We start from the raw sequence: 22095 nt of genomic DNA, 5'->3' as shown, positions 1-22095 counted from the left end.
TTCACCTGCGCACGATCAGTCAGCCACACCAGAGACGATCTACTTTTCAATGCTTCTTTGCCAGTTTATACCATCATCCATGGTGGTGAGTACCTCTGCACCTAAAAACGTACCTTTTGATGAACTTTTTTTTTTTATTGTTCTTCTCATCGCCTGCAGTTTCTGTATGGTTTCCCTTGTGGCTTCATTATCCTTGTTACCAGTCTTTTAACTTTACCCTGTCTGTGTGTTCTGAATTTGGGTTCTGGCCTAGTCTGAGCTTTATATGAAACCTGACAGGGTCAGTTTATTCTCTGCACCGTCACCGCATTTAGCAACATTTTCTGATTTTTTAAGAACTGAGTCTGATTTGATTTTTCCCTAATATTGTTTGATTTCAGCTCTTTGGCCTCTTTAAGTGTTTTAATGGATCAGGACTGCAGGCTGTAAGCTCCCAGACTTTCTTCCAGTAAAAATAAACAAGGAAATAAAAAACAAATAGTTGTATATAAAACTCTGCATTGATGTACATACACACACGTGTAAGTTAACCATCCGATATCAGCAAAGGTTTACACTTCACCTCAGTCCATATATCAGGTTCAGGTGACAGTGTTTCTGAATGTAGTTTCTCAACTGGCTCAGGGACAGTAGCAGGTAGAGCGGAAAACAAAGTTCAAACACAGTAGAGGAATGATGCCACTAATGCCAGTGTGCAGTTTAAAAAGGATTTCTTTGGGCACGTGTAAATGCAAATTATATTCTCGTTTAAACCCAAGTCTTGGGACACGGTCTTCTGGTTTTTTTTTTGCACTCACACTGTGTCCGGTCCAGATTCCATATAAAAAATGAATGAGTCTTTGGCCCTCTCTGCAGGTATTTCGCTTCCCTGTCAGTCCATCTGGACCTTTGGGAGTAGGGGGCAAATGCTTACAGAAATGTATCCAGGTCTATAAATATGTATTAATGTTATGCAGAGCAACACAGCAAGGTGGATTAAACATGCATTAATGTGAATGGTCAGTGGGAAGCACTTAAACTGGGCTAAACTGGACAGAGATGACAGTGAGAGACCCAGTGTATATTCAGCTGTGTTCATTCATTATTTGATCAAATATTCCTCTGCATGTTGTACCAGGAAGTCTTAAATATTCTGAAAATAGAACTTTGTTGATTTCATGTTTCTGGGTGTGACTAGACGGCTGCTCGGCTGACAGACACACAGGTGTGCATCAGATGAGAGATGTGCAGTGTTTCCTGTACTGGGGATGAGAAAATCATTATGTGACAATGCAGAGCTGTTGTTCTTGCCCTCTTTACCCACTGTGCTCCTTAATTAGTGTCTTTGGCTGTGGGGAGAACCCTGGCACATTGCCTGCCTGCCTGCCTGCCTGCCTGCCTACTCATCCTTTCATCCTCTCATCCTCTGGTGCTAAAGCCACCCAATCACAGCTATACCTATGCATGGGATGCTACTCTTCTTCCCCCCTTCGCTGTAATGAGGATCAACTCCTCCAGACGTAACCTACTTTTTGGCATACCTTTTGAAGGCATGCATTTATATCTTCACCTAGTTTCCCTTTTGTATTTAAATTAAAATCTGCATCCTTGCCATAAAGGATAAACAGTGACATTTAAAGCTGTGTTTGTATTTTTGGTAAATGGACAGGAGGAAGCTGAGGAGGCATCTGTCTCCATACACCCTCTTTGTGTGACAGAATGTCAGCCCACACTGCCGACATGCTCATTCACTGTGCCTGAGGCTGTTTGCTTAAGAACAGCAAAGTGAAGGTGGGTGTGTGGGTGCTTGTGCTTCTGTGGCTTTTGTCTGTGTGCCCTTGACTGCATCTGTGCATACAGTATGTACGGATCTGCACTAGTGAATACATGAGCATGTGTGTCAGTGGAGGCAGTTCCTCACATTCTGTTCTCTGATTCATAGCTGGGGTTATATGGCTTTTTGTATGCCTGATTTAGCAGAACAGACCCTCTGCTTTTCTTAGTAATGCTGACAGATTTACTTACTTACTTCACTGACAGGACACAACAGCAGAGCTGGCAAGTATCGGGGGTCTTTGGTTGGGATGTCAGCATCGCAGATTGAAGGCTGTTCTCAAGCTGTTCTTCATTAGCAACAGCCGGGTTCCTCTAAGATATGAGAATGACGGCTCCATCATCTATCCTCCATGAGAGAGGGTCAAGCAGCCCCCAGCAATTGTTTGTGCAAACTTACATAAGTGCCCATCGTGTTCATAGCACACACAACCTTATAATGTTCTGAAACTGAAAATATTCAAGAAAAGCTGAGCAGAAATCCAGAGTAGCTCCTCGTCTAGGTGCGTTAAGGAATTCCTTTGTTGTCCTCCTGTCTACATACTTAGCCTTGGCCGTTCCTTCTCTGAGTGCCTCATCGAAGAGTAGTTAGCTCTGGCTGTCATGACAACTGGCATGAGCTTTCTATCATTTTACAAAGAAGAATCTTAACCAAAGTCTGTCTTTCTTCTGCACGACTGCAACAGCTGTCTGTCTATTGGTGAAAAAATCCGGCTGAGGCAGACTGAAAATGTCTTTGTGAAGGCATCGCGCATATCATTAAAATACTGCTCACTGAATTAGTTATATCACCAGTGAAGCATGGACTGCAGCAGGTTCAATAAATGGAAGTATGATGTATGATATAAACCAAAAATCCAAATTAGATATGTTCAAGGACATTTATTTACATCTCTAGTCTGTTGTAGGATGATTAAAGTATTTAGTGCTAACCTGTTGTTTTTACCAGGAACTGGCATCATGATTATTACAAGAACTGAGCTTAGGCATGATCTTGTGCACAAGCTGCCGAGGCTTTACAGATTAAAAATACACTGTATATACAAACAAGCTCAAGGAAAACTTTGTGCTTGCACAACTGTGTATATTACATTGTGTAGGCAGCATTTTATTCAACATAAATGATGTAACTCTTTCTTCAGTGACATCCCTGCAGAGATGCAGATCCACACGGGCTCTGGCTAAACAGAACTTTCAGGGATTTTCTGTCTGAAGGTTCCTTATGTGAAGACGAGGAAATCCTTGTGGTTTTGAAGAGGGCACCTGACTTCACCTGTGGTTTGTTGACACAGTGATGTCACACTTCCAGAGGGGCCCAGCAGGACTCCTACAATTAGCAAATGAATCAGCTGCACCTTATGGCAACAAACAGTTCACTCACTGCTGAGTCATGGAACAGAGCGGTTATCACCATAAACAGAAAGCTTAATCATCTCAGATACAGGTAGGTTACAGGTTATGGTATTTTATGAAATTCTATTGTAACACGTGATTGAGAGAGTGCATACAAAAGGCTGTACAGCTAGTCTGTACAATAGGTATGGCTGGGTGTTTGACCCAACAGGGATAACTATCCTCCCTTGGCCAGTTCACCAGACCGCTCCTCTCAAACTATTGCATCATTTATGCTGAGACAGGTTTTCTTCGTCTCATCTTGATACCTTTTAAACTGGTGTTTGCCGGTCTTTTTAATACAGAATTGATCTGCCCACTTTGAAAACAGAATAAATACATTATGCTGATGCATTGAAATGATCCCAATGTTGGCATACTGTTGCTGTGACTTTCAAATCAAACATGATAATGTGTTGTGTGAGGTTTCAGCAGATCTGAATGACGGTCTAGAAGCTCTCTGTGTGTGTGGGGCTGAATGAACACATGTACACAGAGAGCTGACTGTGTTGCTCTTTCTGTCTCAGGGGAGGCTGTCTTTGCCAGATGTCTGTCCTCTCTAAAGGATGAAAGAGTGGAGGCCAGCCACAGCCTTTCAGGTACACGGGGTGTCAAATTCAGTGGGGACAAGGCTGTCTTCCTGGAGGACATTAGAAAGATAGATCACACTTTATGGTGGACATTGTACAACCAATGAAGAGGAATCCCTGCTTTGCTAAACTGTTTGCTAAAGTGTGATGCAGCTAAGAGGATCCTGAGATCTTTTTAGCTGGGTAAAGGTCTCTAAACCTGAAAGTCCAGCAGCAGGATTAAAATACATGCTTTAGAAAATGCTAAAATTACATCTTAGCCTTTCAATGCGTGATGCTTAATGATGATTGTCACTTCAGTTCTGTCAAAAACGACATAATACAAAATTACCAGAACTAAGTGGACTAACAATACTCCATTAAAAACCAACAATTCTGCAGTCATGACAGAAATGTAGTGATATATTTACACTTGGGTACAGAGTAAAGTGATTTGTGTTTCAAGTGATTAAAAGCGCTGACTCACAAATTTCAAAATAAGATTTAAGAGTGAGAAGACTCATCTCCTTCTACATTCACTGATTTATCAATCGTTCTTTAATTCTAGCATATGAATCATTATATTACTGTCATTTTACAGTATTACTGCACAATGACAGCAATACAGTAAGTCATATTAACAGAATATAATGTAGGTTTATTCATATTTTGTCTCCCCATAAGAGCTCTTCCGAATATCAGAGGCCATGTCAGTAATTAGAGAGAGACAGAGAAGAGGGAGAGAGTGAGTGTCTGTGTGGCATACTGATGCCTGTCATAAAGGTGTCTCTAAGCCTTTTATAGACAGTTTCAAGGAAAAAGGGATAGCAACTGGGAGAAAATGCAAATTTACTTTCCAGAGACTCTGCCCCAAGCAGCTGCGAATATAAAAAAAAAAAACTCAGGAATATGTGAGTCAAAGAGACGAGGAAAAAGAAGAAACAGCTTTCAGAGGGAGGATGCAGACAGATGGCGGATGAAAATCCTCCGCGGGAATATCTGTGGAGCTGATGTGTTGCATAGTAACAGACTGCGTTCCAGTATCTAGACAATGCATTGATTAAAACTCATTTCATCTAAACGTACTTTAGATAAAAGGAGATTTAATTGTAATGGTCATCAGTAGTTGTGTAACTGAATAATGAAGAGACGAGGTGTGCGCAGACATTTCCTCCTCACAGACAGGTTTGGCAAACAGGAACACTCACTTGCACAATTATGATTTTATGTAAAATCTTTTCAACTTTTCTCTTTTATCAATAATCATATATCATAAATGCAGAGGGACAGACAGACACCTGTTACAGACCATTACAGCCCATTGTGATAGGTGCTGCTACAGCTTATGTCCATTGATCGGTGGCAATCTCATTTGAGACAAGAATGAAATGTACCTTTTTCCATTACAAATCAAAGCACATTGGTTGTGTGCCTTAGTGGTCGTGGTCTGTTTTGTCCGGTTTGAAATGCAGACAAATATGGCAATACCAACAACGCTGCAAATATGATCGATGCACTGTGCTATTCGTTACATTTATTGGCGTATTGTGACACACTGGCCATAGTTAATTGTCTAAAAATCATGACCGACCTGTGATCCTGTCCAAGAGGTTGGTGGCGGTGCTTGAGACTTTGTGGATGCTCAGGTTGGCTGCAGGCTGGCAGACAGGACTCACCTGTCTTGTTGCTTCAGGATATGTACATTGCATGTGCTTGGGGAACAAACATCTCAGATTCAGTGACTATGCTTAAACTGCTCTTGATAGCTGTGTTAGAAAGGAATGTACACTTGGGTAGATGGGGAGAGAGAGCTGATATATGAAATGTGCAGCTCCATTACATCCTGCAGGAGTGTGTCTTCCTTTTGTCTATCAAAAAATAAACATGTTTTTCGCATAGATACACTACCTGTTGTTGTCATGACTACCCCTGCAAGAAGATGTGGCAGATCAGTTAATCAAAATGCCAGTTAAGTAATTACAAAGCTAAGTCTTGCTTTCCTGGAAATAAAGACTGACCATGCCTCTGTTATGTTTGTCATAGGCTGTTTATTGATCTTCTTATCTTCACTGCAACTTGGCACATTTCAGTTTCATGTGTTGCTGCCAGCCAGCAAAGACCTCTTCCCAATGCAGTGCTTATGTAATCTGCATTGGCTCTATGCTTCAGTTCCCCCTTTGAGGAAGTACATGTCTCTAGTGTGTGTGTTCTCAGTGATTTTACAGCTCTCTTGTCACTAAGAATCAATGTCATTGTACTGCTCAGTGTTTCTCGTTGGTTCACTCCCTCTTCTTTAACACTGACACAGTCCGTATCTGTGGCAGCAGGCCATGTATATAGAAGTTCTCTCTTCAAAGCCCCCTTCATCTGGAAGTAAAATTAACATCAGACTCAAAAGCTGGTGACGATATCCTCTTGCACCAGCACTCCCTGTGAGCCTTTACTCAGACTCCCATCTCCTTATTTCTCATCTGCCCAACCCCCCCAGGGTAAGAGCAGGAGAGTTAGTGCTCAGTGGGAGGGCTTCTAGTCCTGTGTGCATCCTGGACTAAGCCGCAAAAACACCTCACGCTCCCTCGGACCACTAAAAGCACATGCTCTTGCCTGTAGCCATGGTTCCCTAAAGAGGAGTGGTGGAGACAAAAATGAGCAGAGTGCCGCCTGCAGTAGGCTCAGCCTTCCCCTTTGTCTGGCTCCCATCCTTCCCCCACTAACACTTCTGATCGCTGCGGGGACCTTAAGGATAACAGTCGCACGCACATGATGGAGATTCACCCTCTTTGTAGGAATGCACTGGTCCTTTTAATGGATGCTCATGTTTTCTCTGAGCTACAAAGGAAGTCTATCCATCACTTCAGGCAGCCAGATTTGGAACATTTATGTGAGCAAGTAAAGCAGGGCTTCCAGGCACCTGACTGCTGAGTAAAAAGTTAAATGATGGTGGTGAAGCACAGCAGAGACACAATGTGGTGTAATTATGGAGTAATTATTACTGCTGTGCACTCAGTCTGCTGCAGCTGACCTAATCTAGCATTTTAATCAGCATGAAGGACAAAGCAGACCCTGCTTATTTCTCCACTGGTGCAGCTGAGGGAATGATGCTGATGGCCACTGTGCTGGATCTCTGTGTGTTATTGTGGCTTGTGCAGACACATGTGGGATGTGGCCTATAGCCAAATCCACTGCGTGTGTGTCTGTGTGTTAAAGGCACAGCTGAGTGTTCCTCCTCGTCCTTTCGTGCACAAAAATGCTCATATTGTGCACAGCAGAAAGAGCCCTGGTCTTTGTGTGTGGTCGCCCGGTGATCACAAGGAGCATGTTGTCTATTTGCATGATTTGCCTTAATTTCTTGCACATTATTGCTAACTGACATAAATGTGTCCCAAGAGCAACACAATTCCTGCCTTTGAAAAAAACACATCAAAATGTTCCATTTCAGAGATACAGTTTTCCCACTGTGGCCGCAGGGAACATTAAACAATTGCTCACATTTGACTGAACTCATTGGTGTTGCTGCCAGGGAAACACAAAGTCAAGAGAGCTCTAGGGGAGCTATAGGTTTAGCCACAGAAGGGAGTTTAGAGGTCAGAGGTCACACATAGAATAAGTGGGGGTTGTAGAGGAGCTGCGATGTAGTGTGTAGTCCTTATTGAGCCTGAAAGGGAAGATGACTTCAGGTGGACAGTTGGTGCGTGCGTGCGTGTGCGTGTCAAATACTGATGCAAAGAGTGTTTGCAGCCACAAACACGCAGTCTTTGTGTGCTCATGTTCACAAGCATATCACGATAAGTAAGATTTCTGTTTGCAATAAATAGGTAAACAGGCAAATGAACTTCTGTGGAGTTTCCCGCAGAACTCTAGACAAGCCCTGTGGGGAAAAAACAACTAAAGCAACTAACGATTTTGCTCATGAATACATAAACATTCATCCTTAAAAAATAATCTGTCTACTTTTTACTCTGCAAAAGGCCGATTGGAAAACATATACCTTTAACTTTAGGACTGTTGTGATCCTGTCCTTTTAAATCCAGTTATACGCCACCTTTTTGTGAGAAAGGAAGTTGATAGGTTTGGATATTCTGGCCCTGCCCTGCACTGCGGCAGAGGAAGAGAATCTGGTGTCTGTGTGTCTGAAAGCGAGCAAGAGAAGAGAAAGGGAGAGAGCGAGAGCACACTGCAGGACTCTACGCCACATCACACCTCATCAGTAATCATAGATTAGCACATATCTGCAGATAGGGGATGAAGCGTATATATATATATATATATATATATATATATATATATATATATATATATATATATGCCTGTACATAAATAGCAAACAGTAAATGACATTAAAGCAGCTTATTTCTGCAACATGCTGATGTGGTGTGGCCTTACAAAGAGTTATCTGAGGACTCAGATTATGATGTTAATATTATTTAACAGCACTGAGGGCTGTCTCCTCATAACTCTCCTCAGATCACCCAGCCACCACACAGATAAACTGTCCAATGCAGCATGAACAATGACTCACTGTGGTATTCTTTGAATTTCAATCTAATTATCATGCCACTTATAGTTGGGTCATTTTGGTGAGAACATTGACTGATTTGACAATCATAAGGATATAGATTTGGATGACAATAAGAATATATATGTGTTTAATGTGATGTGGTTATCTGTGTTGTGTAGAGCTCAGAAATTGACTTCGTGTGGGTTACATGCCCTCCCTCCTGGGGTTTTGTTCATGGAAACACACTAATCCTTGGCCAAAGTGACCCACTGCTTGTGTAGGAGACAAAGAACTTTTCAAAGGTGGCTGTGGATGGCAAAGTATTAACAAAGTGGCAGAGTTGATCCTGAAAGCTCACTGAACTGTGCCATGATGCCACTTCTCCTTAACCAAACCCTCGAGGTACAAGCCACAGCTGAGCGGGCAACTGAACCCTCTGTGCCTGTACAGATGTTGGCCTAATTTACTACGACTAGCAGCGTATGTGGCCCATTTACATGTCCTCACACCCCTTTTGTGTGTGTCTATGTGCACAATGTCAGCCTCTACCTCAGGTGTTCCAGCCTTCACCTCATTGATGGCCCATAATTCACTTTGTTTTTAGCAGCAGATTTGCAGCAAAAAAATGGGGTCAGGGTAACTTGGGTTCAACATTTTGACAATAGTTTCATAAAGCATTCAGAGCATTTTGGCATTCTACAGTGTGCACATATTTTATTTTGTTTCCATGTGAAGAAATATATTGGATCTCTTTGATGACCCATAGAATCCTCCGTTAAACTACAAACAGCATCTTGTCCATTTGTATGGTGCGTCTTATTGACATAGAATGCAAATGCATTTAAAAGGTGATGCTAGTAGCCCCATGTACATTTCAGCTATAAATGAATTTGGTCACTGTGCATGTTGACATGTTGAACTTTATTGGACACATTAAATACAGACACTGTAATTGCTACCAATACAACAAACTAAAAACTCCATGCAGACAGATATTACTGCAGGCATCACATTCCTCAGCTGCAGCCACATGTCGGCCTGCTGGCACCGCTGCCACACTGTGTGGCATCAGGCCAGTTTTAGACACCTCAGCAGCTGGCAGCTACCAGATGTGGTGAAGATAAGTAGCATCTATCGATCTATAGATCTATCTAGTGATCTGGGATCAGGGTGGAAGTAATGGAAAATGACAGTTATCCTCTCTCCATCCTCTATCCTTACTGAGACATGCTCTGCATGCAGTGACACAACTGATAGAGTGGATAAGATAAGCACTTCAGTCCCTGCAGAGACACACTACATTTAATATATGTTCATTTTCAGTGGGATGCTTTCGTAAATTAAAGAGACAGAAACAGCAAATTAAAGGTGCCAGACAGGGCAAGCTTTATTTAACACAGCGATAAACAAAAAGAAAAATAATCCATAATTCCAAAATAGATTTTAAACAAATGTACAAGTCAATCAAAAAAGGCAAAGATAGCTACCAAATAAATATTCACAGATCAGCAACAATATTTCATGTGGCATCCTTGAAGATGCCTTACAATGACTATAAAACAAGAGACGGTATGTACAATCATACAACTTTAATAGGACATGCTTAGGAGTTTGACTGCACCATTTTACCACACACTGACTACAACACAAAGGCTGCATATTAAGTGACATGGTCATTGAGCCGCCCACTTTAGAAGGCCCGGCATCAGCTCCTTAACCTAAATAAAAATATCAAGAAAGCTTGGCAAAAATGCACAAAATGAAGCTGTAATAATGGATGTAGGGATGTCTGCTTGTGAGCAAACCCTATCTGTCCACACAACCAACCCAAGAGCCAGTCTCTGTGTTTTCTGCGCTGAATTGTTGCTAGGCAATGCTGAGGAATTTGGTGTGTGACCATGAACTGGAAGCCTTTGTGCAAATCACCACTTTAAGTTCCTTCAGCTACTGGGGGGGGGGGGGGGGGCAGTCTACAGCTCCATAAAGACACAACAACCATTTCAGGAGGATATTTCCAAAACAACACAGGGGGGCTCACATCATGCTGAATACACAACCACATCCGCAGGCGCGCACACAGGCACACACAAAGGAGAAGAATGGAAAAATAGCTTTCTTTGGACAGGGCCAGCCTGTGCATTTTGATTACTTCAGTCCCACATCATTTTTCTGACTTCCTCACTCAAGCCCTTGATGAATATTTTTTAATAATTTAAATATATTTCCAATTTTTCACACCAGCAAATCAAGTCCTGCTGTCTTTTTATTGTGTAGAAGTCTAGCATCTCCAGTTCAAAGGGCATTCTTATTCACATACTCTATTTCACAGCACAATATTGTCGTTGTTTATTGGCTACTTATATGGAGGAAAAGGGGGGGCAAATGCAGATCAGCAGCCTCTTTGTACAGCAGAGATGGTTTCAGTCTGTAACATGTCCATGAAGCAACTATAGCATGACGGTAATCACAAAGCTGCGTCTTTATTGCCACCTTGCATCACAAGCACTTAAATCATTATTGCTTTATGGTTAGAAGCACAGAGATCAATGCTGCACACACATGTAACCATGAAGCCAAAGATTTAAGCTCAGAGAAGCATCCAATATCTGCTCTCTGTAGTAACTGTATACAAACACAGTAAGTGCTGCTTATTGGAGGTCAATAGAGTAACAAGTCTGCGCTGGAAGAATAGAATCATTTTGGGAGTGCTACATTTGATTGATGCAAATATGAGAAATCCACAGGCATATTACTACAGTATACAAAAATGTCATTGACGTCTGGGAACATGATATGAAAGGCTTTTTTTTTTCCAAAACTGCATACCATTTGAGAATTGTTGTAAAACTGTCAACAATAATGCAATGCTACAAATCTTTTTCCAAAGAATATTCACAAATACAAACCAGATTTTCTGACTAAGGTAGGAGTGATATTACACCTTTAAATATTCCTCCTAACACTTAAATCTGGCATCAAAACGCAGCCAGAGCTTCTTAGATAACACTCAACAGCTCCACACGGTTTGTGTTTACGCTCCTGGTCACAACAAAAGCATCTTTTCTTGTCTATTAAAATGTGTCTGTCCCATCACCAGAGATAAGACTCTAGCAGTGACAGCAGAGACACCGGAAGCCCAGCTAAACTTCCCTTTATATGTTTTGACCTCATTTCTGTCGTTGTTTTGTACACACAGTGCCTCCTCCACTCAAAGCCTGAGGAGCAGCGCTGTCCAAAGCTACACAACCATCAACAAACCCGTGCAGGTTCAGATAGTCTAGACTGCTGTCTGTACAGCAGCCTGCGCTCACAGCTCTTATCCCCGCTCTCATCACCGCTGAGATAATAAGAACGACTCTCTATGTAATAGCTCTCACTAGGGTTTGTCCCACTACTCCCTGTACACCTCTGTACTTCCACTAAAACCAGTGACACGCTATTTTGACACCTCACACACTTTACGGAGAGGGATGCACAGGATTTTGCTAATTCCTGACGGCTTCATGCTAGATTTATTTTTGTACTTAGAAAAATATCCATTGAATTGTCTGAGGCATTTACATCACGAGATTAAACGTCACACGTTGCACATTTCCATTTTGGACAAAATCAACATGTGCCTATAGATTGTAAAATCAGACAGATGTAACACCATTGTAGTTGCATACTGTTTACAGGTGAGAAAATGATAGCTCGATGATCAAACCTTGACAGATACTGTTTCGAAAGTAAGATAATCAGTGGAAAAATATGGATGTGCGCTAAAAGGTTCAGGAGCAAGTGGACAGCGAGGTGTCCACCTCTTCTGAGGGGTGTTTGGTTTCTGGGGGGGGTGAGGGAAGGATTCATCAGGTAGCCCTGATAAACCCGTCGTGCCCACCCCCCCCTTCCCCGAGACCAAAGAGGCAGGGGCTGGGGACTGTGAGGACTGGAACCCAAGAGATCTCCACTCACATGACTGAGCAGCTCTTGGCCTTCTCCTTCTTAAAGGTGGAGGAAAGCAAATCAGACTTGCTGGGCAGGTGGAGGAGTCTTTTGGAGAGGCGGCGGGTGGGGCTGGGCTTCGGAAGAGGCTGCAGCTTATTGATGCAGGCCATCGCTGCGGTGCGGAATACACTGTGGATGCTTTTCTCTGAGGTGAATGCTGAGCACTCCAGATAAGCCTCTGCACCCAGCTGCTTGGCCATAGCAGAACCCTGCAATAGATTCAGTGATAAAGGGTGCTGTTCATTATATTGTACTTTTTAAACCCATTCCTGTGTGCAGTCCATCAGTATGTTTACCTACACACAAGCAGTCTGAATTTGAAACAGGGTCACATAAACACCATGGATATGTCAACACAGCATAATTAGGTTTTAGGAGGCTTCTGTGGACATGTTTACACTACATTCAGAATATGTTACACTTATACCGGTACTTGTTTTTCTTAGCTGTACGCATCGTGAACAAGCTACATTTCAGGTTGAAAGAAACATTTTTCTATTTAACATTTTGAAAATTTTGAAAAATTATCTGACCTTTTGTAGAACACGGATGAAGAATACATGAATAACATATTACATTTATTATCATATTACATTACTTTTTTGTGCATGGCAATATAGTGCACCAGGGCATGAAAGGTGATATGGACCATGCCTCCTCAAATTTTTTCTCTTTTTCCATTGTCAATAAAAGGTCAAATTCTGAAAATGATTATGGAAACAGTAATTTCTGAAGTTTTAACTAAACCATTGTGTCCAGTATATTTTGTAATGCATGTATTTTTGTTGTTTTTGCATGTTTTCTTTTGCCTCACCTGCTCATAAGTGATGGGAGTCTGTTTCTGATTGGACAGCTCCATCAGCGTGCAAACATCTGAGCGGAGGTCAGTCTTACAGCCAATGAGCAGGATACGTGTGCTGGGACAAAAGTCCAGGATTTCAGTCTTCCACTGTGGAGACAATAAGGTAATCATTATAGCCAAAGTATACATTAAACCTGTAAATATACAATGTGAAGTAGTAAAGCCATTGCCTTCTTCAGACTGCTGTCCACAGTGTCTGGGCGGCTGATGTCAAAACACAGCAAAACTGCATCTGAGTCGCTGTAGCACAGGGGCCTCACATTATCATAGTATGGAGAACCTTAGAGGAAAGAAAAGAGAGTAGTGTTAATATGGGTAGGAAACACAACAAACTGGAAATGCACATATGTTTATTGTACCACATTACAGGGTGCATTTTCACATCAAAGAGGCTTTAGGGTAAATTTGTAAATTAAATATGCTAAGTCAAAAATTAATGAATACATTTAAGACAGATAGTAACCAAAAAATGTGTTTGAGCAGCACAGATATAAAGGGAGAATACAACTGCTGGGATTATGTGCAATTGGCATCCCTTTCTCCCACTGAGCTACACTTCTCAGTCACTGAAACTGCTCTTTTCCCCACTCCTATCTCTTCTGCTGGCATTTCAGAGGAGGGAGAAGATGACAATCGAGCACTAAATCCTCATTGATCTTTTCTTGCAGTAGATTACGCAAGTGGAACGGTAGGGCTCGGGGCAGGCAGACGCTCCCACTCATGCTCAGAATCCTTAAGTAAGCTGCCCCCCCACCCCCAAAAAACCCTCTGCTCGCCACGCAATACCTCCAGTCCCTCTGTTACCACAGCAACAGCCTTGGAATCCACCATCTACATCAGCCATTCCTCCCACCTCTCTATAAAGCCTTGCCTTAAATGCCAATCAATCATTTTACACCACAAACTGCCCACCCACCTACTGATGGGGACATTCCACTGCTCTGCAGCAGAGTTGGGGACCACAGACCTACACCCATCTCACACACACAAAAAAACACACATGCCAACAGCACACCTGATTACACGCAGTAAATTTGACTGCAGCCAGCAGTGGAGCCAATTTTGTGTTATCAGATGAAAAAGAAGAAGGGTAGCTCAGTGGGATTAAGATGTTTACTCTGGTCTCTCAAAGGGGATTCAGTGTTCCTCTTATAGCAGCAGATAACAAAAGCAGCGGTGTGTAATCACTCATTAGATATTACACAACCATCCTAATTGATTTACAGCGTAAAAAACAATGCGTTAGACAAAAACACGAAGAGGCACACAGAACATGGATGTGTGCATATAGATCAGCTTCATGAATACTTAATGATCTTCCACATTATCAAAGGGTAAAGCTGAATTTGCCAGCTGCCGGGTGCTGTGAGTGGAATAATGACAAGCTGTGATGAAATTCCTCAGGACTCAGTGTCCTGAAGAAAGTAAACACTGCTGCAACAGAACAAAGGGACACACTAATTGTATTAAAACTATTCTTCGGCCTCAGGAAATAAAAAAAAAGGTAAATACAAATTAACTAAAACATTTTGATGAAGGAAAATAATTTACTGTGACTGTATTCTTTAATCATTTTTTTTTAGATACTGTATTAATCCCAGAGGGAAATTCTTTACGGCTGCTGCACAAGCAGTGTCATACAATGACTAGCAAGGCGCGCCACAGGCTAGGGTGAAGTGTCTTGCCCAAGAACAAACAACAGTGACTAGGGAGGAGTTGGGATCGAACCACCAACCTTCCGGTTATTGGACAACCCTGCTATCCCACTGAAAATCAGAACAATTAGCACCACTGGGATGATGACAGTCTGTGTGTATTCTCCCACAACAGATTATCACAGAGCTGGGAAGCAGGGTGTGAGTCTGCATTTAATGGTCACTAATCTAAACGCAGCAATCAATAGAAAGCTGCACTAGAGGTCCAAGAGCCTTTGCAATAAAGCTGATGAATTAGTTGCCCCGCCAAGATGGAGGGGGCACATCTAGGGTGATTTTTGTTCATACTTCACTGCCTATATTAATCAATTTTATCTTTTGTTTTAAAGAAAAGACACCTAAATCAGTGATCCTAAAATTCTATAGTGCAGCAGCCTTGACAGCACTTTCCTGACACCCCAGGATCCAGTTTCTAATCTTGGAGAAAAAAATAAAAGCAAGAGTATACCCTACCGAGGCACATCACAAAGAGGCCTCCTATGCCATTAATCCTTCACCCCCTGCAGTCTGATATCACAGGGTACCAGTCTCAGTCTCTTCCCTTCTCCACCACAGCAAATCAGAGAATGGTTTGGATAGAAAGATCGATGCCCATTCAGCGGCCTAAATGTTTTCCTTCAATTCTTTTTCTCAACAGCATGCCCCTACAGTACAACAGATGGGGAGTTTCTGAGGCATGAAACATGCAGAATGAGGCTGACTAACTCCAGGCATGGCAGGAAAATAAAAGAGCACAACCAAATTCTTGCATTCTGAGCTCAACTTCATCCGTCTTGATGGTGCAGTGCCCAGAGCTGAGTGTCGAGGTGGAAACTGGGCCAGGGTGGAAGTAGGCTTCACAGGCTGAGACGATGGACCTTGTATTGGAGCATACAGGTGGGGGAGGGGACTATCCGCTGCTACTGAGTGTATTTTTGTGCATGTGTGCTAAATCTAGTGAGTGACATAGCCCGTTTTCATCATTAGCAGTCCTCTCACAGTGAGATTGCAAGGGTCAGACAGATTAATGATCCAGCGATGGGATGACTCACAGGTTTAGGGGATGAGAACAGTCCTGCCTCTAACACCCACACTCGGGCCGACTGGGAGCTTTGGCGTGGCCATGGCTGCTAACTACAGACTTCACAGCTCGGGCCAGAAAGACAGACCACATTGCATCAGCCAGTTGTTTCCTAGTTTCACATCAGCCAGCGAGAATTACTGCTGAAGCCCCCTGCAGGGAGAGAGAGGATGGACTTTTGTTCCTGAGCATCAGCGCGTCTGAAATGCTAACAAGCTTTACTCTGACACTGACAGAGGAGCACTGACATTCACTGAATTTTGAACATGATATACTCTTAAAAAATTTAAGTAGCACTTTGATTTAAACCAAATATTATCAAGTTTGACTGCAATGTATTTAAATGTGTTAAAATTCAATAGAAAACAGAATAATACCACACCCCAAGACAGCAATGTCGATCTACTGTTCCACCTCCTTAAATTACACACAAATCCGCGGGCACAGTAACTATGCAAGAGCCAACCCAACAACCGCACCATGTGAGGAAAAAAGCTCAAAGAGAAACTTCTCCCATCTATGTTTTTATGTGCATTGCACTCAAACAAACACTGGGTGGCTACTGCTGAGGTCAGGTTGTTTAACAAGATGCTTTAAAGACCAATGAAAACAATTAATAATTGTATCCCTTAAAGATTCTGTATTTGAGGGCTGTACCCTAAAATGCTTATAATATGTGTTTGTCCCATTGAACTGAACATCACCATATTGTCTTTCTTTGAAAATTATACAGATTGCTGATTTTCATCAACTTAAATGGTCACTGGCCTCAGTCCAAATCAATCTCATTTTTGATATAATACAATAAATGATCATGTATAAAGTAGCCTCTAAAACTCAAAGCCTTTTTCAGCAAGATCATGTAACCTGAAATAAATGATAAACACGGTAATGAGATTTATTGTTCACTATTCATGAGTTATAGCTACTGGATGCTGCTGTTTGCTTCCTTCCCCTCTCTCTGTCTCTCGCTCTCTTGTATGTCCGATCAGATCAGGCTGATTAAAACCGGTGGATTGATTTTAGCCTGTAAATCCATGGTGGAGCTGGAAGAAGGAGCTGTCTGCCATGTGGAGCCAGTGATGAGGTCTGTCCAATCAATGAAGGGGAGCCAGGATAATGAGGAGACCCTCTCGGTGTGGCGGCACAACTCCACGCAATTACAGCAAATTACAGTAAGAAGAGGGAAACTGCACAGTGGGACCAACAAATAACACCCCCCTCACCCACACCCCCTATTCCACCCTATGCCACTATACGCCTGTCATCCATCACAGAGTCGCTGACAGGAGGTACATCTGATAAAAGAGTCATCTATAAAAGATGAGGGGGAGGAGGGTCATGTAAGTTCTTCTCTCAGTGGAACGAGAGTGAACCCTGAGCAGCAGGGCGGGCATCACCATGTTGGACCAGAAAAAATAGGAAAAGTTTTGCTTCATTTATCTCCTAATTCATTATTATCTGACAACTCTAGGTAGTGTGTTCTATTGTATCACGTTATTGCTTATTATCATTGTTTTATGGGTTGAGGGCTGACATGCAAGAAAGAAAGAAAGAAAGAAAGAAAGCATCTCAGACTCATTGGGTCAGTCTGAAGCGGTGGCCCAGTGGTCCTATTCAGAGTCTTAATCCCTTGCATCATGCTGTTTGAGTGGGTGACCCAGGGCAGCATATGGAGCAGAATGCAGGTCACCAGAGTTTCTGAGCTCCCTGCTATCTGTCTGCTCTAGAAAACCTTCCTGCTCAACAGGATGTCTCTCTGTGTGCCCATCATCCCTCGGCACCAGGCCCACTCCTGCTGCCCAGACCAAAGGTCCACAGTCTGGGATTAAAAAACAGGATTTGGTCTGGGGAGGGAATTACACTCACTTTTTTCTGCCTGTCAACGCTTTGTGATAATGAGGGGAAAAAATAGGAGTAAATACTGCATCATCTCGTACAAGTGGGTCTGTTACGTAAAGGATTTGTTGTGCACAGACATGCATATAAAACAAACATACACACACTGTACTCTGTCACAGTGACCTAGTGAGGCCACAGATATCTCCAGCAGTGTGTGTGGACAGGAATGTGTGCAGCCAGTATGAAGAGAATCAAACAGGTGCTGCAGACCCATGTTCGCAGTAATCAGGTCAACACACTAAACAGCAGATCTCCCGGGAAATCTACGATGACACATTGACCTTCTTTTTCACACTGAGTGTGAATGAACATATGATGCACAAAGTCAGCATTAACAACAAGTGAGGCGGAATAATCACTGTCTTTCTGCCTAGTTTCCAGTGAAAGAGCTTGGCACAAAATGTACTCGTGGATATATCAGACCTTTTGTCCAGACGCACACAAAAGCGCACAACTTAAAGAGAAGCCAATTAGGAGGTTTGAAAAATTACTCTGCAGATCAACAAGTACAATCCTGTGTGCCTTTGCGGCAACAATGGATGCAATAAAAGGCTAGCGCACAAGCCTTCATGTTAACACTTTCATGTCAGAGTCAAACAAAGGCTTCAAATAGCTTTCATTTCTACAGACGCTCATTACATATTCCTGCATCCTTCAGTTAACTGCTGCAGGCAGAATGACAGGTCATCACAGGCCAGGCAGAAGAAAGGGCTGATCAGTTACCTGAAGTGTCCCACAGACTGAGCTCCACTCGCTGTTCCTCCAGCTCCAGACAGGCTGTGTAGTTTTCAAATACCGTGGGCACGTAGGTCTGAGGAGCAATTAACAGCATGATGCCATTAGTTGGGAGGTGTCAGTCAAGTCAGCTACAGGTAATGCAAGTTTTCCAGCTAATTAGTGTAGCAGACAGAAAACAAACACACTGATAGGGCTAAACAAATATTAGGCCAAATTCAATCCCCCCCCCCTTTGGTAAGAATTCTGGATCAATCAATCACATGGATTACTGCAGCTGCAAGAAATGTTTAGTATAGGCAAACAAAATATGAAATAACCAACAGTTTTCTTCAATTTGTGACCAAGAAGTGAAAAGCTGATGCAGTCAACAACATTTGCGTTAACACACATAAAATAAGCCTGTAGGAGGATTTTTTGGAAAAATGCGCATGCAAGCTGTCACTGTCTGCAGCAGACGCACCGTTTCCCCCTGCCATTTTCTCATCATTACATGAGCGTCCACATGTCTGATTTACAACAAAACACTAAGAAGCTTTATACAGATGCCTGTTTTCTTCACATTTTTAGCGCATACCTCTGGATAACAATCCTTCGCCAGGACTTGCAACATCGCCGTTTTTCCGCATTGAACGTCTCCTACAAGCACCAGTTTACACCTCACTACCAGCGGCTGCGTATTTCTCCTTTCCTTCATGATGTTAGCGACGGTCCAGCGTGTTCCTTTTTCCTTTCTTTAAAAAAATACCAAAAAGAAGCAGCAGCGCAGCTCAGAAATGTTCCCCGTGTGACTGCGCGTCCCGGTGCCTGACTCTCCGCTCTCTCTCTGAGGATGCCCGCAGTTGATCTGATTGAATTTGCCACTGCGGCTCTTTATACAAGCGCGCAGCAGCCAATAGGAGCGCACCATTCCACAGGCTTTCTAACATCCTCTTCCTGCACTTTATGTTCTCAGCAGGAGAAAAAACAAGTTACTCTGTTAGGGATGGAGGGACAACCACTGGCCTTAAAGCCGTATGTTTGGTACATTTTGCCAGAATATTGTAAATCCTGTGCATTATAAATGATATTATATATCATATAATATCATTATATTATTATAAATAAATATTACATATTATAAAATAAATATTTAGACTTGAGAAATGATCCAGAATCTTGTCAGGTCCAGTAGACATCTTTGTTGTCACCCAAGGGCCCGGTCACTGGGCCTGACGCAAACTGATTGATTAAATTGACTTGACTCAGAGGATCAATGGCATACCACTGGCTGAAGACAATAGGGCTGATAGAACAATTCACAGACAAATTAGTTTACCTTCATTTGCACTTCACTCAGGATAATTTTATTCAAGGGAATGCCCTTCCTTCTTCTTCTACTGCTCTGGAATTCTCTAAAACAGACTAGAATGATACACATTTGCAGTTGTGTGGTGGTGTGCCAATTTCTCTGTGGTCTCAGTTATTCTTACACCTCTAACAATAACGTCTCAGTGGCTGTTTACTTAGGTCTGCTGTGTGTCACTGCACACTGCCGCTCAGTGTTACCACCATGCTGATATGTGGTGGGAGGGTGTGAGCCCCCCTGATAGGTGACCAGTCATCAGGGTCAAGTCAGAGGTCTTTTGTCTCACTTGTGCTGGTGGTCAAACCCCCTGGAGACAGTCAAGACACTCACTTTCACACCCTGAAGGTTATTACTGTATGGAAACAGTGTCTCATTGTTAGGAGTAGGGGGGAATTATTAGATAAAAGTCAATTAACAGCCTTCTCTTGTGTCTTGCAGACCTCCTGGCTAATTTACTTACTGTTAACCGTCACAGGCTTTGCGGATTTTTTTGCCCCCTTGGGTCAAAGCAATTTGCTTTTGTTCACAAACAGCATATATCATTCACACCCAATCATGCTGGAGCCTGTCTGTCTTTTACAGCCAAGGGTGTCTTGTTGTCATCAGATACATGGCTCTGACTGTGTGTGTGGCAGCAGTAAGTGGAGCACAAGAGTGGAACTACTGTATCATTTTATGTTTAGTTTAATTTAAATATCCATCCAACCTATTCATTAGCTATACTCGCTTTATTCAGGAGAGTTAATGGGCAGAAGAGCCTCACAGCTGCCACAGAAGTGGAGTAAAAATATCCATACTGTAAATAACTTAAATGGTTTATATTTTAATTTATGTAAATAGTAAAACCAGCCTTTTAAAAGAGAAAAGAAAGACAGATGAGTTAATGAGTTAGGAATTAATTAATTAATTAATTAATAATTAATTATACTTTTCAACAATTTTTCATTTAATGTTAGTTACATACTGCAGCAAAGTGTGCTCCTTAGAGAAAATATTTTACTTTAAAGCATAATAATACAATAATGCATAATTAATGTTTTTTAAAATGTTACGTCTTCTCTTCTAGTGTTTAATAACAACCAGAAAGGCTGAGAGGTCTCATGCATAAAAAGTGTTTGTGTGTGATGCTTATGATTATTTCTCTTGGTCAAATAATTTTCTAAAACTGTAGTGGTAATGTGGTGGTAATGTTGAGATTTTACATAGTGGTCTGTACATTCTCTGACTAATCAGTTGAACAAACATGGATCAGCTCAATGGACTTCGACACAGTGGTTCTACACAGAAACAGAAGAAGTCTAGATGGACAAGCTGCACAATATGAACTCTCTTTAACCTTTCTAAACACACATGGCTAGCTGCAGCATGGCTGTGTAGTCACCACAGAGCTCCTCTGATGGGACAGAGACAGGTGGCTGTGAATAATCATCAGGCATAAAGTGACACAGTCCAATATGGCTGGCACACAAGGATAAGAGGGTGGAGGATGGACTGAGAGGGTTGGGGGTGAGTACTGCCAGGGTAAAGCATTGACACTTTAAACCATCACACCTATGCTTATTTAGTGACAGTGTTGATAATTAGCATCTACACAATGGGAGAGCGACAGCAGTCTGCACACGGCTTCAGTAAAACAGACAAAAGCTGAGTCAAGATTCTCAGACGGTAAGAAATGTAGACTGGGAGACTTCCTTAATTTTCTACCATGCAGTTGTCAGCAGATGGTGTTGTAACCCTGGATTTCTATCATGAATTTCACATGTGACATTCTAGACTAACACATTAAGTGGCAATTTACACTTTTTCCATGTGTGTCTGGGAATGGCACCAAAGAGGGAAGCGATATTAGGCTAATAATTGATGAAACGTGGCATTACAAGCACAGAACAGATGGTAAAGGATGATTATGATCGAGGTGGTAATAATATGGCATTTTGTAGAAAGAAGAACACATGCTGAATCAGAACGGGTTTCATATGGGTCCATTTATGAGTGATTTGAACAGATTGATGTACTGTAGCTCATCACAGAGCATGTATGGGTTGATTAAACAGACCTGGTATGTGTTGTACAGGCTCACACATGTGAAGTTATGGCCTCTCTCATGCCTAAACATTAAACCAGAGACTATGCAGAGCCCCATTGTTAAAAGTATATATTTTTAACCAAGCAGTGAGATGAAATACTCTTTCCTAACAGAATTCAATCTTTTGGG

General features: G+C 42.2%; 1 protein-coding gene across 1 annotated transcript; it reads right to left on the bottom strand.

Moving 5' to 3' along the window:
* Nucleotides 1-12033: 12033 nt before the first annotated feature.
* rnd1b (Rho family GTPase 1b) lies at nucleotides 12034-19336 on the bottom strand. The gene is made up of 5 exons (XM_028410044.1): nucleotides 19110-19336; nucleotides 18521-18608; nucleotides 13291-13400; nucleotides 13073-13207; nucleotides 12034-12467 (listed from the first exon to the last, which is right to left on the bottom strand). The coding sequence occupies exons 1-5, from the start codon at nucleotides 19227-19229 to the stop codon at nucleotides 12222-12224; spliced, it is 699 nt and encodes a 232-aa protein (XP_028265845.1). The 5' UTR covers nucleotides 19230-19336; the 3' UTR covers nucleotides 12034-12221.
* Nucleotides 19337-22095: the final 2759 nt, after the last annotated feature.

This window comes from Parambassis ranga, chromosome 7 (genome assembly GCF_900634625.1).
Source record: "Parambassis ranga chromosome 7, fParRan2.1, whole genome shotgun sequence".
Lineage (NCBI taxonomy): Eukaryota > Metazoa > Chordata > Actinopteri > Ambassidae > Parambassis > Parambassis ranga.
Note: the sequence above shows the minus strand (reverse complement) of the source record. Positions and strands in the feature narration are given on the sequence as shown.